The sequence below is a fragment of the Colletotrichum scovillei genome, assembly GCF_011075155.1.
Source record: "Colletotrichum scovillei strain TJNH1 chromosome Unknown Contig00007, whole genome shotgun sequence".
In the NCBI taxonomy this organism is placed as follows: Eukaryota; Fungi; Ascomycota; class Sordariomycetes; order Glomerellales; family Glomerellaceae; genus Colletotrichum; species Colletotrichum scovillei.
The window spans coordinates 2,481,828-2,498,619 of record NW_023336265.1 but is presented as its reverse complement, the minus strand read 5'-3'; the positions used below and the strand labels follow the sequence as shown (position 1 = coordinate 2,498,619).

The following is a 16,792-nucleotide window of genomic DNA, read 5'->3' as shown; positions in this document are numbered from 1 at the left end:
TCACTGTAACTCGCCATACCATTTCCAAGTAAGAAGCATCAAAACGTAACCGATTAAATCAGTCCAATTTACGCTATTGGTTTGGCAAGTCGTGACTTCAAGCGAGCATTCAGGCTCGCTGCAGCAACTTGGACATCTACAACAGCCTGTTGCGCGACTTAGGGCTCCCGTTGCTACGATGGCCGCCCGCGCGAATCAAAGGGACTACTGATGAGTCGCGACAAGTATGACAACATCATTGCGAAGAATGGCGACATCTCCCCGTCATACCTTTGAGGGATCTCCATAGCGTATCGCTCTGTGAACGATGGGCGTTGCACCTCCCAAGGTTACCTACAGAGATGGATCTCAACCTAGCGTACACATGAATAACGTAACTTGGACTTAGCTCTCATTCTACAATCCCCAAGGCGAAAGGTTGTGAATTGCTCATCATCCTTAACACATCTGTCTCCTTCCAACGGTTGTCGATAAGGCAAGAAAAAAAAAAACACGGTAATATGGCGAATGAGTAGCTTTACGTATTTTTGTCTAGTCACACACCATAGCTGCTGCTCTCACCTCTCGGATCGGTATCCGTGATTGAACATCTACGAAAACACCACTTGTTTTCATCTCCCCTAGTGCCAACTTCTGTGCAAGTGGCAAAACGACTCCTCCGGCACCGGCCCGCAGAAAACCGTGTAGATCAGAGTATGTATCATTGAAACCTAGTAGATTACGACTGGCACAACGATCCTGAGTTCGTGAGACGGCTCTTGGCAAAAGGTACTTTAGAGCTCGGATACCACAGGGTAGCCAGACTTTAAGGAAGTAGCAGGTTCATCAACTTCAGAAACATTGGTTCAATACAACGCGTGACATAGATTTCTGGTATAGGCATTTCATTTTCTACCTAGCTTGCTCGACACAAAGAAGCAGCTCTAGCGTCCCTTTCCTTTCAGGAGGACCTAGATTCTCTCTCTCGATCTGTCTCAACCACTACCAAACCTCCATCTCTCCATCCACCATGCTGTTCCCAATCATGCCGCTTCAAGGCATCTCAAAAGGAACCAACAGAAGAAGCACTCGCGTCTCATCCTGCCAAAATAGGTCGCTCGGCATATTTGCTAAACGACCAAACACAGCCGCCAGAGCTGCAAGAAGAAACGAGATGTGTCAAAGAAACGACAAACAACAAGAGTGAGCAATATACATTAAGCACTAGGCGTATCCCTGCCCCATCCTCCATGGCCGCCGCTGCAGTCGCGTGGCACAAGATGGGGCCAAGGTAGGTGAATCGAAATCGCGAAACAGTGGGTGTTCAAGCGAGTGTGAAGAAGCGTAAAAAGAAAAGAAGATTGCAAGCCACGACTGATACCAGGCTGCAAAAAGGGTGTATCAAAAGCGGGTGTCATGAATGAGTGACTTGAAAGGTATAAACGCGTCGTCGGGGTTCGTTTCGCCCCTTGATCGGATTCATCGTCAGAGTCCAGTAAAAGGGGAAACCTCTCCCAAGTTCTTTTTGTGGTAGTTCGCAGAAACGCCGTGCCCGTGCTGTCCAGAATGCATAGTAGACCCTAGTCTATCGCCAAACGAAGATGAATCCCCAGTCTTTGTGCCAAAAGACGTTATATACGCAGGGAGTCAGTGTATATGAACGCTGCTTCGGTTGTCATTTACACAGCCTGTCCGGGGACGGGCTTGCGACCGACAGGCCCCACTGGTGGGCCTGGGCGGCCTTGGGCTGGGGGTCCATTCATGGGGCCGTTCATGGGACCGTTGGGAGGACCATTAGGGTTCATTCGGCTGGGCTGAGGGATTCTGGTAGGTCCCGGGGGGCTTGGCTTGCGACCTCCCATTCCGTTAGGGCTCTGCGGTCGCTGTCCCGGAGGACCCTGGTAGCGAGGACCGGGGGATTGAGGTCGGCCTCCGGGGCCCATAGGTCCATTGCCGGCGGGGGACTGAGGTCGGCCACCACCGTTCATGGGACGACCTGCTGGCGACTCGGGGCGGGGGTAGGGCGGGCCGCCCTGAGGGTTCATGGGGCGCTGGCCAGGAGGGAAGTTCGGACCGGGACCGCGGGGAGCACCAGGGCCCATGTGAGGACCACGAGGAGGTCCTTGGTTAGGTCCCTGGGCTTGAGGAGGTCTAGGCTTAACCGGGCGAGTGGAGAGGCAGGTGCGCGGTACAACACCCTGCTGGGATCTATCCAAGCGAATGCAGAGCGCCTAGGGCAAAGTCAGCTTACAAACTCATCATGATGCACATTATAACTTACCCAGCCATCATCGTACTCGTGGAGGAGGCGCACGAGCTGGCCAGCTCTCAGCTCCATCTCATCCTCAAGAGTGGGCTTGAAGTCAAGCTGCACACGGTGAACAGTGGTGTTGGCGGGACCTCCAGCGGCGGCGATGGCAGCAGAGCCAGTGGACCCGTTTGATTGGTGACCAGGGCCGGCAGAGTCGGCGCTGAACGTGGTTCCAGAAGGAGAAGCAGGGATGGTAGACAAGGGTGCAGGAGGCGCGGGCAAAGTCAGGTCCAGTGCCTTGGGACCGTCCTTGCGGGTCGACGCCTTGCGAGCCAGACCTCCGGCGGCGACAGCTCCAGCACCAACTGCCGCAGCACCTGCGGCAATAGCGGCACCGTTAGGAGCGGCGTTGGCGGGGATGTCACTCACGGCAGTGCCCGGAGCAGGCTCGCCGACGTTGGGAAGGGGCTTCTCGTTGAGGCTCATGGAGCTGACGGACTCCTCGGCGATGGGACCGTTGATTCTCTCGGCTTGAGCACCAAAGGGGTTCGCGGGGTTCGAGCTCTGGTTCGTTGCCGGTCTGTCCCAGGCGCCTTGGCCAGGGTTGCGAAGGCCCAGAGCAGCGGCAGCGGGGGCCAGGTTGGCGTTCATGTTGACGGCAGGTCCTCCGGCAGGTCCCTTGCTGGCGCGCTTGTCGAGGTTCAAGTTGGGCAAGAACTGGGTAACGGGGCGGAGGCTGATACGAGGAGCGCGAGGGTTCTGGCTACCAGCGGCAGCGGCGGCGGCTCCGAATCCATGGCTCTTCTCATCCTCGTCGGCCAGACGCTGCTGCTCCATCTGCTTCTTGCGACGGTTGAAGAGGAAGAAGACGAGCAAAAAGACGACGAGAACACCGGCCAAAACACCAATAGCAATGCCAGCCTTCGCGGCACCGCTGGTCTCGTTGCTGGTCGACTTGTCCGTGGTTGACGTCGCGCTAGGGGAAGCGCTGGAGATGATGCTAGCATTGTCTGCAGTGGCGGCAGTCTTGGTGGTCTTTGCGAACGTGGGCGCGTCTGTGGCAATAGCGAGCGTGGTCTGGATGCTCTCGGTCAAGGGGTCCTCGATGACGGTGGGCAGCGACGAGGTAGACGCGGCATCGATGGTGGTGGATGAGCTGTCGGCAGTCTTAATGATTGGGGCGCCGGCCCTGGCAATGGTAGTCTCGGTGGAGTCAACTGTCGTCGATTTCGACCTCGTGGGGAGGGGTGATTGAGCGACAATCAGCTTGGTTGAGGTGGTGCTCGTGGGGGCGGCGACGGCATCATCACCAGTGACGGTCTGGTAGATGGTCTTGATAACGGTCGAGCGGCCTTTCTTCGTATTAGCGCGCCGTGTGGTCGTGGCATCATCATCGTCGTCGTCCTGTCTGATTTTGAGATTACCTCCATTGCTTGTCGTGGCCTCGTCATTGGAGGCAAAGGGATTCAGATCCTTGAATTTGTCGCCAACATTGCTCCAGAAATCGGGGTTGCGAGGCGCGATATGCCTGCGGGCGTGGAGGTGGTGATGGTGAGCCATTGCGGCAATTGCGGGCGTGGGTTAATGGAAATGGATCAAATCCAACTAGTCCAGCCAGAAGTCGTCGGGGTGGTTGAAGATAAAGCGAGGCGTTTGAAGCGCGTAATGAATGATTCGTATCGTGAGTTTCGTGGGTCGAGGCGGGGTATCTGAAAAATGGAGGGAGGATATCTGGCGTGCACGGGAGAGGCTGGTGATGGGAATGCTCAAGGGATCCGGCTCCAGAAGGGAAAAGGTTGTGATGTTCGTGAGGCGATCGTCGAAAGAATGAACCAGCAAGCAGTGAATAAGTCCAGGTCCGACCAGGGAGTCGCGGTGGTCGAGGACGATTGAATTTAGAGAAAGACTGGCTGCCTTGGTGTTGTGGGTTGAAAGTCGAGTGTTGTTGCGCGTACGTGTGCGTGCAATTGAACGAATGTGAAGTGGCTCTGGGCCCGATGGAAGGAGAGTAAAGTGAGAAGGTGGGTGAGGTGAGGTCGTTGTTTTTTTGCAAGATCTCACTACCAGCTCACAGTCATTGGACAGTCACAAACCGTCTTAGTGAATTGTCATGAAGACGATTGGGGGGACGTCGATGATGTTCTGTTTGTGGGAGGAAAGAACGGATGAATCTGCACACCGTGACTCTTGGGAAGCTGCGAGAGAGCGGACGACGATGAAGTCTCTCTGTCTGTCTCTGAAGGGAAGAGAGTGCAGCGACAGCAGGAAGCAGTCAGGCTCAGCGAGTGAGATGCAGTTCGGACGGAACGGGGGGGAGGATGGGATGGGATGGGAAGAAGAGGGCGCATACGAAAGTGGGAAGGGACAGTGAGAAGAAGAGAACCGGGGACATTGAGGTTGCACGCACTTCGCAGACTGCCAGTTCAGGATCCTGGGCGAATGGGAAGTTGGGAAAGAGGCCCCAAGCAACGTTGGACGGATGACAAGGGTCGGACGACTGGGGTGTGGATGGGAAGCAGATCCCTGCCGTGACAGGTACCCTCAGTCTTTTTGCTCTCACTCTCACTCTCACTTTCTCACCCTCCATCTTGGCTCTCAGGATCACTTGCTGTACGTACTATGTAAAGTTAGGTACGAATACAGGCACGGGCACAGGTACCAAGACAGCAGGCAGGAACTGATGGGGGAGCGACTGCACGAGGACCGTGAGATATCAAGATAAAAAGGGAATGGCGCGTGGAAAAGGCGGCCGTGCGATACGGTCAAAGTCAGGGCTTGCAGTCTTTGCCGTCTTAGTGCCGTCCGGGGATATCACAGTCTGCGGTCTACTTCGTAAAGGTACCTAACTTCTTCTGCGTAAAGTAGTTGGCTGATGTCTCTTGGGTAACGGTGGGCGATGGCTCGGATCACATTTTGCACAAATGGAAGTTGGCCGGATTGGGATAAACGCGCACAAAGAATGCAACCGCGGCTCCAACGGTCATTCGACAATGCATCTGATCCACGTCCACACCATCGAGTCAGCGTTTCACCATCCGCCCTGTCTCTGGCCTCTCCCTGCGCTTGGGATGAACTCTAGCAGAGGTGCACACAATCAGGGAGGAAACAAACAAACACTTTTGAATAGTTACACATCCATCTACCTCAGGCTGTCCTCTCCTACGTGCATGCGAAACGGCATCTTTTCACTTGTAATCACTGTGCGAATAACCGACTGCCATTTATCACAAGGCTTCCATCCATCTTGATACGAGCACATTCAATGGAAGGCAACAAATCCCGCACCCATCCCATCGGTTTCCGACGTAGGTACCGACCTCAATCCGCCGGTCGCATTTTGCAGCTTGCCCATCCACACCGGCGCCCATCTTCATCAGCGCACATGCACGGGCCGCGCTAAAGCAGGGGCCTCCCAACGCCTATCCTGCCGTGCCTGTCAGGTACCGACCCCGTCTGATTGGCTCTCTTGTACATGGATCCACTCGTATCCACCACCCACCCACAGAATAAACGAAATTGTTTGCTCGGGGTTCCTGAGCCGTTCGTCCAATCAAACCCTGCCAGGTGGGACGGGAAAAGAAGGCGTTTGTCCGGCCCGAGCTTCAACCACCAGTGAACCATCACAAGCAGCCCCCAAACTCCAACATCCCCATCGTCATCGCCAACAGGGGACCAACACATTCAATCCGTACGGAGTACGGAATACCAATCACACAAACACCAGACTGGCACACATACACCATTACGGAGTACTAATGCTGTGATACGCGCCGTCTCCTGCCCTTCTCGCCTGCGCACGCGACGTTGTTCCCATTCGGCCTGGTCCCTTTTCTTTCCCGCCCAAACAGCATCCATCCTATCCCGTCGCCTTCGAGAAGCACGGCAAGACTGCCATGTTCATGCGAGCCACACACACAAAGGCAGCTTATCGCCACAAGAGAGTTAGCAAGAATGCACCGAAATAGCATTTTCTAAAGCTGGAAAACAGCCACCATCGAACAGATACCAAAGATAGCCTCATAAACGAAAAGACTGGCTAGAGCCTGGCGTGTGTGATGGCGAAGCTGGCCTGCCCATCCTCATCTCACCATTCGGCCCGGAACCTCGCAAGGGTTGATATAGGCAGCGCTGACTTACATACACTTACAAGTTACAGTAGAATGCCACGGCCATTACCGTAATTATCACCAAACCACCCATTGACACCGCCTCTCTTAAAGACCCCTCAAGAAGCAATCTTGTCTTTGAAAGAATGACACGACATGCTCTGTGCTTCTCCCTCGCGAGTCGCAAGGGCCTTTCAGCTTTCTCCGTCACCCAACTGCCCTTTCTTGATCTTCTCAAGCTACAGAAAGCAGTCAGTGCTCATCATCCGCCCATCTGCCTCGAATACGAGACTTGTCAGGCCACGTTGCCGCGAGGAGACCTTTTTGTTGTCCTGTCTGCCTGACAGAAGTCGGTGTGTTCGTGTCCAACAAGCGGTCGAGACTTCAAGAGCTGAGAACTGCACACCGTTCGATCTCGTTGCTTTTTCGGTTGCGTTTAGACTTCCCGCCGTGCGCCGGAAGAAAATTCAAACAAGATCTCCTGCGTGGTCTCAGGGAAACAAGCAAAGAAAACACACAACAAATCCTAACCTAGAGGCTAATTTTAAGACATGCATCGAACGGCGCCGTCAAGCCACCAAAAAGCCTAAAGCCACAAGACCGCTCTTACCTGGGCCCTCGAGGGTTCCATCAACACACCCGTGACACCGAAATTGGAGAGACCTTTTGAAACAAGCCGGTTCGTCCGCTCGTGCCATTAGGTTTGGTTCGCCTATTTCGTACCCGTCGCGCAGTGAGCACTCGCCATCACTGTCAAGTCTCAACTTTTGGTTCCCTCCCCCATGATCTGCCCGCCTCCACAGCATGCCACTGCCAAGCGCCTTTCGGTACCTGGCTACCTGGCAGATGCTGGCATTTTTCTCGCATTGTGGCCCATCTCTCCACACTGGAGATGACCTCCGCCCACCAGCCTTATCCATCGACATCCATGACATCCATGCGAGAACACGCGGAAACATGATGGCTAATCAGCGGGCAATCTAACGAAAAGACCCGGATGTGACTGTACAGCGTACGGGGTCAATTACCGCAGCCTGTAGGTGCTCGCAGGCAACCAACACGCCGGCAATATCAACATTGCGAATGGAGTCGTCTCCGTCAGAACGAAGTTGGGGGCAGGATTCCGCGCAATCCTCATTCCCGGGTATGGGGAACGTCGCGTCCCTGACATTGCCTCCCCATGCAGCACAGCAAACCGTCCATGCCTTACACAAAGTGCAGTGTCAGCACTTCAGACAATGTATTATGCAAACACAACGAGAAAACCTGTCTTCGACGTCGTAGATCGGCACAGCGTCATTTTACTGCCTTTGTGCGGCATGCTCCCGCAATCAGCCGGATAGCCCGAGAAGTACGGAGTAGGTTATGGAATGTTTCAATTAATCCTAGTCAGACCTGCCGTCTTCCTTGTCTTGATCTGAGGGAGATCTCCTGCTGCGCATCCGGTTATTTGGACGCGGGAGAAAACAGACAGAGACAGGACCGCGGCAGCGATCCGTACACCGGCCTGATGCAGCTCCGCGACAAACCTGTCTCATCTCGATCGTCTGCATTCCCTACAATAAATCAGTGTAGCGTCGGGCATCGTTGATATTCAAAGGCCATTCATTCATGGCTGAATTGCTGCATTTGATCATCAAAGCGAGCGAGCCTAGAACAAAATAGATACCGCCGGTTCATTTCGGAATTTCCAAGGGGACCCTTCGGAGACAGCCTCTTCCGTCAGTCAGAGCGTAACACACACAGTCTAACGTCGAAATAGAAACTTATTTTTTTCACTTTTATCTATCCATACCTCCTCTTCGCGTATAGTCGCGTCGCGAGTTCCCACAGTTCTAATCATTACAAAGCGATACAAATCCCAACACTGATCGCTCTCCTTTCTAGCTTTGCTATTGTAGGTTGCGGTTGGGCTTTACCTTAGCTGGTAGCCTCCCGGTTCAGTGTGCCAAATGTGACAGCTAGAGCAAGCCATGCGTTCGAAGGCTTTGCACGTCCCTTTCTCCGAGACTTCGTCTACGCTGATAGCTGGCATATGTCTCCTTTGGCTTAATCCGTCTAGGTGCAGAATCACAGAGGTTCCGATTCCACGCCCACGCTGCCTCCCGCCTCGTATGGTACGTCGAGCTTTGCACCTTCACCTGTTTACCACCAGCATCACGAAGGGATCTCATGCTCGACCTTGATGAAAGTCGATCTACTGCGGAGGCGGCTGAGCACCCCATTGGTGTGGCGGCTGTGGAGGCTGAGGGGGCTGCTGGCCTTGATATTGTCCTCCCTGTTGTTGCGGCTGGCCTTGTTGCTGCTGCTGCTGTTGCTGCATCTGTCCAAGCAACGCGGCAAAGAAGGCCGGGTTGATATAAGCACCCTGCTGCGCGCCCTGCCCAGGCTGACCACCTTGCGTCGGCCAGCCCGGCGGCGGCGGCGGAACGGCAGGGAAACCCTGCTGTCCCGGCTGCGGCACGGGCATCCCGGGGAACGGGAAGTTGAACGTCGGCGCCGTCGGCGCGGGTGCACCCTGCTGCTGCTGGTTGTTGTAGTTTTGTTGAGGCGCCTGGAACCCGGTCGCGCTGGCGCCGCCCCATTGTCCACCCTGTTGCTGCTGTTGATGTTGATGTTGCTGGTCACCGCCGCCCGAGTGATGTCTCTGAGGCGCCGAGTATCCCTCCCTGTGATCCCCGCGGTTTCCGTACCCGCCGCGTCCACGACCACGACTTCCTCCCCTGCCCCTATCGCCGCGTCCCCTCGAGTCGCCACGTCCACCTCTACGCCCGCCGAAACGACCCGGTTCAGGCTCCGTAGTGAAACTCTGCTGCGCAGGCGGGGCCTGGCCGAATCCAGGCGGTCGCGCGAGGGGCTTGTACGGACCATCGTCCTCGTCGTCGTAGTTGAGTCCGCCATCGGCAGAAGGACCGGCAGCCGAGGCGCTGACCTCGTTCCGCAGCGGATGCGGCTCGCGATGATTCCTGCTCCTCTTCTCGCTAGGTCCACCACGTTCGCCACCGTCCTTGCCGAACCTCGCCTCCTTCTTCTTCTGCTTGATCTGCCTCTTGTGCTCCGCCTCCTTCTCGTCGTCCGAGAACTCCATCTCGTCCTCGGCAATCTCCTCGTCGTGGATGTTACTCGCGTCCGAGCCCTTCAAATTCTTCAACGGCTGTGTGAAGACAAACTTGGCGTGCGCGGGCGGGTAGTACACCTTCACCCCGACAGCCAGCCCGGCCTCGGCAATCTCCTCGGCCGTGGAGAGCATGACGGTATACAGCGGCTGCAGCACCTTGCCAATCGTCTCCCACACCACGCCAAACACCTTCCGGTCCTCGGTGCAGAGCACCGACCCCGTGTCGAGGACCTGGTACTCGCCGGGCGTGAAGGCCCTCACCACCATGATGTTCTCGACAATCTGCTCCACGAGCCCGAGCTCCTCGATCTTGTCGTCCGCGGTGAGGGTCACGTCGGGCTTGGCGGGGACCGCGACGTCGGCGACCTCGTTCTTGGTGCGCAGGTGGCCCGAGGCGCCGGCCCCCGCGCCGCCGCCGTTCTTGCCGTCGCCGCCGCCTTCGTCGTCTGAGCCGCCTTCCATCTCCATGAGCATGCGCGCCGTCTCCTCTACGCCGAGGAGCTGGTAGCCGCCTGCGTCTGAATCGTCGTCCGAGTCCGAGGAGGAGTCGCTGGAGGAGTCGGAGGAGGACTCGTAGGGCGAGGAGTCGGCTTCCCACTCGGGGTGGTCGCCTTCGCCTTCGGCGGCGGGGTTTTGTTGGTCTTGGACTGTGGTGGAGGAGGTCGGTGCATCGATCATTTGGGGTCTTTCGAGCATTTGGGGGGCGTCAATCATCTCTGGTGCTGCGGGTGTAGGTGCGGTCGCAGGTGCAGACGCAGACGCAGGCGCTTCTTGAGCCGCTGCGGGCGCCTCTTGGGGAACTTCGACTGGTTGGGCTGGGGGGGTGTGATCGAGGCCGCTGATCATGGCCTCGAGGGCATCTGTCAGAGAAGGGGGCTCGGCGGCATCGTCGACGTTCATGGCATCGGGGTCGGTAGCCTCCTGTGGTGCGGCAGCTACGGGTGCCGCCGCGACGGGCTCTGCTGTTTGCGCAGGCGCAGGGGCGGGCTGCGACTCGGTCGTGCTCTCTCCCATGTTGACATCCTCATTTTGGCTTTGGACCTGCTCCGAGGTGCCGTTGGCGGCGGCGATAATCTCGGGATCGACGCCCTCGAAGCTCGCGGCGGCAGCGAGAACGTCGGCGGGCACCGGCGGCAGGGTCTCGTTCGGTTTCGCGAACCCCAGGCCGGGGATCTGGAAGCCTGACATGGTGGGATCTGTATTTGGGACCGGAGTTCTCTCGCTGGTATGTCGTCAATTAAAATCTAGTCGAGCAGTGTGAAAAAGTTCTCAAAAGACGAGTACAATGAAAAACCACAAAGTCTTGTTTGGAGCAGACTCGGGCGCAAGAGAAATGGAGAGTTGGGGAGGACCCGATAAGAAAATTTTAGTGGGGTCTTTGCTTTGCGATAAAAAAATAAACTGGGTCTTGTTCGGTGAGTTGCCGCGAGTTCTGACTTTCCTGACCTTCGGTGACATTCTTCTGCCCCACCTTCACCGAGCTCACCGCCCGCTTCTCACTTACACGCTCACCGATACGTACCTACTGTGTTATATAAGTACCTTACTTATGTTGGGTCGTAGGCACTAATTCCTTCGTTCCTGGCACGAGTACATCTTCTTCATAGTCATAACTCCATCGTACGCCAACACGGAAGCAGAATCTCCCTCTTCGCAGCCCAAACCCACCACGCAACCATGGCCAGCTTCTTCACTGATAGAAAGCGTGCCTGCGATGCGTGCCATCATAGGAAGGCATGTGCAACAGTGACTCGTGGTTTTTGATTGCTTGACCTTACTGACCGTAGCTGTCTCAACTGCAGATTCAATGTGACGCGGCCGTGCCCCAGTGCGACTGGTGCAGCCATCACCAGCTACAGTGCACCTTCAATCGCGTCGTGCATCGGAGGAGACGCGCAGCCTCCACCACACTGTGAGTTGTCATTGCGCCCATCGTAAGATGCTCATTCTCGCCCACGAATCCGGGCGAGCTTGAGTTCAACGCATGACGATTAAGAGCTGTTGACTCTTCTTCTTCATAGTCACACGACAGCAACGACAAGAACCAGCCTATCCTCGATCCCAGCAACCGCCGGCAGAACCAGCAGCAACCGTGAGGTCAACACTACGTGCATGACCAGACCTCAACCACGTACTGCTACCCACATGACATCGCTCGCAGCCTCGCCTACTGTAACTACCTCGATTATCAGCCTTGAGGGCTCGTCGTCGTCCTCCTCCTCCGTGCCACTGGCATGTGGACCAAGATTTGCCCGATACTATCTGAGCGAGACTGTCTCGCCCAGCGGTGCACCTTTCTTCTCTGTCGACCACCAGACCTGGATCCGCCGGTGTACGGGACAGGCTCACGTCTTCTCTAACCTGTCGGGGCTCGAACCAGCGTCGTCGTTGTCATCATCATCCTCCTGTGCCGGAGGCGACTACTATTCTGCTGATTGCAATCAGATCGAACTGCCGGCTCGACATGTCGTCGAAGACTATCTACAAATGTTCCGAGCGACTCCCTTCCGACTCGTGTTTCCAATCGTCGACGGTGTCTTATTTCAAGAAACCGTCAGTCAGGCTTACGATCCGCAACACGCAGCCAACCCAGCAGCCCAGGCCTGTGTCTTCTCCTTTCTTGCCATCATTACTCATACACAATGGAGCCCGCGCAATATGGCCGTCATCATTGACAGCGAGGCATGCGTCTGGCAGGCCCAGCGCCTGATGCCCCTAGCCCAAGCGAGTCAGGACATTACGGGACTCCAAACTTGCCTTATGCAGGTGAGTTGCGGCTTCGTAAGGGGAAGGAGAGGCTAAGCTGTGCTGTTCTTACCAATGTACGTTTCGGCTTCTAACGTAAACCAGTGTATGTATCACCTCTTCTGCGGTAAGATCCAGATGGCCTCAATGGCCCTTGCTCTTACCTGTCGCCTGTTGTTCGTATTAGGAGCACACAGGCAGCCCAGCGCAGCAAGCGATGCGCCCGAGCAGCAAAGCCGGACAGAAAGCCACGCGCGCCAGCTGTTCTGGCTCTGCTACACCTTTGACAAGATTGTGGCACTTCGGACCAGCCAGCCTCCCTGCATCGACGACGAGCACTGTGACCTCACGCTACCTCCGGGCTACGTAGAAGGGCTATACATTGACCACGTTGATACCGTTAGTAGCAGTAGCAGTAGCAGTAGTAGTGGCGCCCTCTGCTGCCTGCCGGGCGATTTACGGCTGAGCATCATCAAGTCCAAGGCCTGCAGGCTGCTATACTCGGTCCGCCTACAGCAGTATTCGTCCAACCAGCAGCATCACCGCCCAACACCCAACGCCGGGCTGCTGCGCGAAGTGCGCGAATTGGACAGTGAGCTAGAGCGGTGGCGCCTCTCCATCCCGGCCCGGTTCCGGCCCATGTTGCTCGGCCGGAGCTACAGCGGCAACAACAACGGCGCCTGCTGGCTTGACCCGACTTTGGACGCCAGCCAGAGGATGCATGTTATGGTGCTGCACTTTGAGTACCAGCACCTTGTGGCCGCTCTGCACCGAGCCGCGAGCCCATGGCTCACCTTGGGAGGCGAAGCAACTGTGTCAACGGCGGCGACCTTACCGTTGGGGTCCAGTCAGAGTCAGACCTTGTCTGTCGAGGCCAGCCGGTCTTGCCTAAAGTACTTTCGCGATGCTGCTCCTTCCCTGATGGGAGCTGCCTTTTGGTCAGCAACCCCCCTTTTCTACTTTCCTTTCGCTCTTTCAATCCGATGATCAGTTGCTGAGCAATAAGTATTTTTCGACAGGGTACTACTCTTCTACCCCGTATCTGCTGTAGTCACTCTATTTTTCAATCTGTTGCGGAATCCACTGGACGACCAGTCGACAGACGACCTGAGACTCCTCGAATCCATCCCGAACTTCGTGAGCGTGGACTGTGCTAGAAGCTCGATCCCACCCTATGAGCTTGACTTGAATACCGTTGACGATTTTGTGGCCGAGGTGATCCGATTGTCCAAGCGTGCTATGACTATGGCTGCTCACGTCAAGTAAATTGCTTGATGGTTACACATGTATGTTTTTCGATAATGCTAAATATCTTGAGGTGGGAATGACCCGTATTTGTATTGGTCAACAACAGGCACTGGCTATGCTGGATCTTGAGACTGAATGACAATAGTAGATAGTGGGTCTCTAGAAAACAACTTAGAGAGACGGTATGCAAGCCGTCACAAACACCTCCTCCTATGGCCCCACCGCCAATGCCGGGTGCCGCCCCGGGTCGGACCAGCCGAGTGGATACACTCCACTTATGGCCAGGCGGCCGACGGCCACCGCCATACTAACATTAATGAGGCCGTCGACGTCTACTACTTTGTGCTGCATCACGCCTTTGTTCCGGGGTGATTTAACCGTCACTTTAGCTGGGGCGTACTCTCGTATAGCGTCGACTTGGCCGGCGCCGTCTCCATCACGTATCCCAGCACCGCCATGCAGCAGGACCTTTACCGCGATCTCCTGGCCCAGACTGGCATTGACGCCGCCCAGCTCGCCTACGTCGAAATCACACGACACTACCAGTCAAGCTGGCGACACGGCTGATGAACCGGCAGGGGTACGGGAGCATCTTCGAGCTCATGCGCAGACCTCGCTGGTCAAAGTGGCTTATACAGCCACGCCGCGTGCATCATGCTTACCGGACTGCCTATGTGTCCGATTCCCATCATCAATCTTGTACTTCAGCTGATAGTCAACGACAAAGACGGCATCCCACTAGTCGCACGTAGTAGTGCTGGGGCTGATGAATACAGTAGCATCGTCTTTCTCTTCCCCGGCCGGAATATGAAGCGGAACTCAATGCTGCCAAGTTTCCCATTAGAGACCGATCCTGGGCGGGGATAAATTGCGGTTGCTTCCAAACGGACCGCTCGGGTATGTGACGAGCAATTTACTACGTGCGCGTCCTTCTTGATAAGCATCGGGGTTATGAGAGCCATTGGGAACGTCCTCTTCCTGCTGTTGTACTTGCGTATGCCGGTTTGTCGTGTCCAGCAGGGCTATGCTGCATCCGAAAGAGGAAATTTGCCGCTTAGTCATTGATGCTAGCTTGGTTTTCCTTGCCCGTTGATAGCTAGCTCAATAATCTACATGGGAGGTTGAGAACTATCACCAACCAAGGACGACGAAAAGAGGGAGTTCACAGTTTCTAGTCTGCTACTATGGACAGGCAGAAATGGGTACTTATCAGGGTCTCAGCACTACGGGGTTGCTCAAACACTCATTTAAGGGCGGGCATCATTTCCTTTTATTACCAGCGAGTTGTCTGCATGTTATATACACATCTTCATCCATAAAGACCTGAGGCGCCTCTTCCTTCACAATTTCCTCTCCCCTTTCTCTTAATACTCTTCTTAGCCAGCCTGACAAAACGAGAAACACAGAGACTAGATATGGATACCAGCGACTGCACCTTGACCACCTGCCCGGTCAGCTTGTCTAGGATTGGGTTCCTGCCAAACCTGGGCGGCAACGCCTTCATGGTGGCCTGGTTCGGAATCATCCTGATAGCACAGGTAGTCCTCGCAATCCGGTATAAGACCTGGAGCTACCTGGCGGGCCAGGCGTGCGGGCTGGTGCTCGAGGTGGTTGGCTATGTCGAGCGTATCAGGCTCCGAGATGACCCGTTCGACAACCAGACATTCATCGTGTAAGTGAATGCGGCCCTCCCTTCTCGCCCCTTTCCTTTCTCCGATCACACGTAAAGCTGATGGTTATCTCATTGTTCTGTCATAGATACATCGTGACCATAACCATCGCCCCAGCCTTCCTCTGCTACACCATCTACCTCTGCTTCGGACGCATCGTACTCATCTACGGCCCCCACGTGTCGCTCATGCCCCATCGATCCTACACCATCATCTTCGTCACGCTTGACATCATCTGTCTTATTCTTCAAGCTGGCGGTGCGGCATGGACGCAGGCCGACGATATCAATCCCCAGGATCTCGACCGGGCGCTCAACTTGCTGCGGGCCGGTCTGGGACTGCAGTGTGCCAGTCTAGGTCTTTTCGTCCTGCTCTCGCTGGATATGGGAATCCGGGTGCTACGGAACCGGAGCACATGGACCACGCGGTATGCTCATGTCCGTCAGCACAGAGCATTCATCTACTTCCTCGTGGGTAAGTTTATGTGTGTCTTCAGTCTTAGCTGGTTCCCCGTTTGTGCTGATACTCTTTCAGGATCCTTTGCGGCCGCCCTACTGATCCTTGCCCGCTCTGCCTTCCGCGTCGAGGAGCTACGCAACGGCTTCAATGCTGCGGGTGACAACGCCGAGACGCTCTTCATGGTGTTTGAGGGCGCCATGATCGGCCTGGCTGTGCTGCTGCAGACCATCTTCCACCCAGGCTACATTCTTGATGGCGAGTGGCGCGCCACCAGCTTCTTCACCAAGCAACCTGACGCCCAGCACAGCCAAGGACGTGTGATCGAGGGAGAGTCTGGCTCTTCTTTGCAGACTGCGCAGAAAGGTGGATAGGAGTAAAGTCGGGTACGTACGGTGGACAACGCCCGCGAGAGAAAAGTGCCTCTTTTGACACTTTTCGCACGAAAACTGAAGTAGGGACTTGCCTGCCATTCCTATAATGGATTTGGCATCCATATGAAGTGAGGTTTCCTTGTGTTTTCAAACGCACTGCGCGCGCTATCTGGATACCTGACAGTGGTTGTGCTTTTGAGTCTGTTGCACACTATCTGATACTTGCTTCAAATTGTTCCTCTACCTGATGAGGACTGGGAACAGCAGAATTGTAAATTATGCTAAGAAAGAAGAAAGAAAGAAACTGAGAAAAAGAGGATAAAAAAACGCACGAATACAAAAACACACATTCCTCGCCTCCATGTCCTGTTTCTCGCTGCCTGTCTGTATGCCAACCGTGTCAAGGAGCGGACTTTTAGATTAGCTAGATCGCGAACACTCCAAGACAACCTCTTTGATATACTGACTCGTTTCAATAGCCCGCGGCATATCCATATTGGAGATGCGGTCAGCATCCATCACCCAGGCTTGAAGCCCCTGACCGACCAACTTCTGCCACCCGTTGGACCCAAATGTCGTTCTCTTGGGGTAGGATCAGGCCATCATCCCCGAAGCCGCATACTCCACATTGTTGATATCGTCTTCGCCAAAGAACCACGCCTAACCACCTCGTCCATGGCCGATATCTTCTGGTTCGCCGTCCGTTGTTGCTTGAGCGAGCCATTCGCGACCTCGCAGAGGCCCATCTAAGCCCAAATTATGTTGGCCTTGTATGGCTATTCCGTGAATAGTCAACAGCAAGAATCTACCATATCTATAGACCAAACAGCTGAACCAATGTAAGA

General features: G+C 55.3%; 4 protein-coding genes across 4 annotated transcripts; 2 read left to right on the top strand and 2 right to left on the bottom strand.

Annotated features, from left to right (window-relative positions):
• Positions 1 to 870: 870 nt before the first annotated feature.
• On the bottom strand, positions 871 to 4,722 carry HER10_EVM0009638 (variant SH3 domain-containing protein). The gene is made up of 2 exons (XM_035483101.1): positions 2,261 to 4,722; positions 871 to 2,210 (listed from the first exon to the last, which is right to left on the bottom strand). Exons 1-2 carry the CDS (start codon positions 3,788 to 3,790, stop codon positions 1,659 to 1,661), a joined length of 2,082 nt encoding a protein of 693 aa, XP_035331735.1. The 5' UTR covers positions 3,791 to 4,722; the 3' UTR covers positions 871 to 1,658.
• Positions 4,723 to 8,533: 3,811 nt separating this feature from the next.
• Positions 8,534 to 10,642, bottom strand: HER10_EVM0006489 (NAF1 domain-containing protein; the record flags this gene model as incomplete). The annotated part of the gene is made up of 2 exons (XM_035476072.1): positions 8,534 to 10,413; positions 10,543 to 10,642. 2 exons carry the CDS (start codon positions 10,640 to 10,642, stop codon positions 8,534 to 8,536), a joined length of 1,980 nt encoding a protein of 659 aa, XP_035331536.1.
• Positions 10,643 to 11,035: 393 nt separating this feature from the next.
• On the top strand, positions 11,036 to 13,815 carry HER10_EVM0005643 (fungal specific transcription factor domain-containing protein). Its single transcript, XM_035475249.1, has 5 exons — positions 11,036 to 11,188; positions 11,257 to 11,366; positions 11,476 to 12,220; positions 12,305 to 13,137; positions 13,219 to 13,815. Exons 1-5 carry the CDS (start codon positions 11,132 to 11,134, stop codon positions 13,463 to 13,465), a joined length of 1,992 nt encoding a protein of 663 aa, XP_035331484.1. The 5' UTR covers positions 11,036 to 11,131; the 3' UTR covers positions 13,466 to 13,815.
• Positions 13,816 to 14,862: 1,047 nt separating this feature from the next.
• Positions 14,863 to 15,947, top strand: HER10_EVM0008421 (RTA1 like protein; the record flags this gene model as incomplete). Its single annotated transcript, XM_035477944.1, has 3 exons — positions 14,863 to 15,119; positions 15,206 to 15,591; positions 15,652 to 15,947. 3 exons carry the CDS (start codon positions 14,863 to 14,865, stop codon positions 15,945 to 15,947), a joined length of 939 nt encoding a protein of 312 aa, XP_035331659.1.
• Between the last annotated feature and the right edge of the window lie 845 nt (positions 15,948 to 16,792).

Bases quoted from the DNA above. Each gene is read 5' to 3' on its own strand.
- HER10_EVM0009638 (XM_035483101.1), bottom strand. From the start codon at position 3,790: ATGGCTCACCATCACCACCTCCACGCCCGCAGGCATATCGCGCCTCGC. The intron at 2,211-2,260 runs GTAAGTTATAAT...ACTTTGCCCTAG, and splicing joins ACGAGTACGATGATGGCTGG to GCGCTCTGCATTCGCTTGGA.
- HER10_EVM0005643 (XM_035475249.1), top strand. From the start codon at position 11,132: ATGGCCAGCTTCTTCACTGATAGAAAGCGTGCCTGCGATGCGTGCCAT. The intron at 12,221-12,304 runs GTGAGTTGCGGC...AACGTAAACCAG, and splicing joins TCCAAACTTGCCTTATGCAG to TGTATGTATCACCTCTTCTG. The intron at 13,138-13,218 runs GTCAGCAACCCC...ATTTTTCGACAG, and splicing joins CTGATGGGAGCTGCCTTTTG to GGTACTACTCTTCTACCCCG.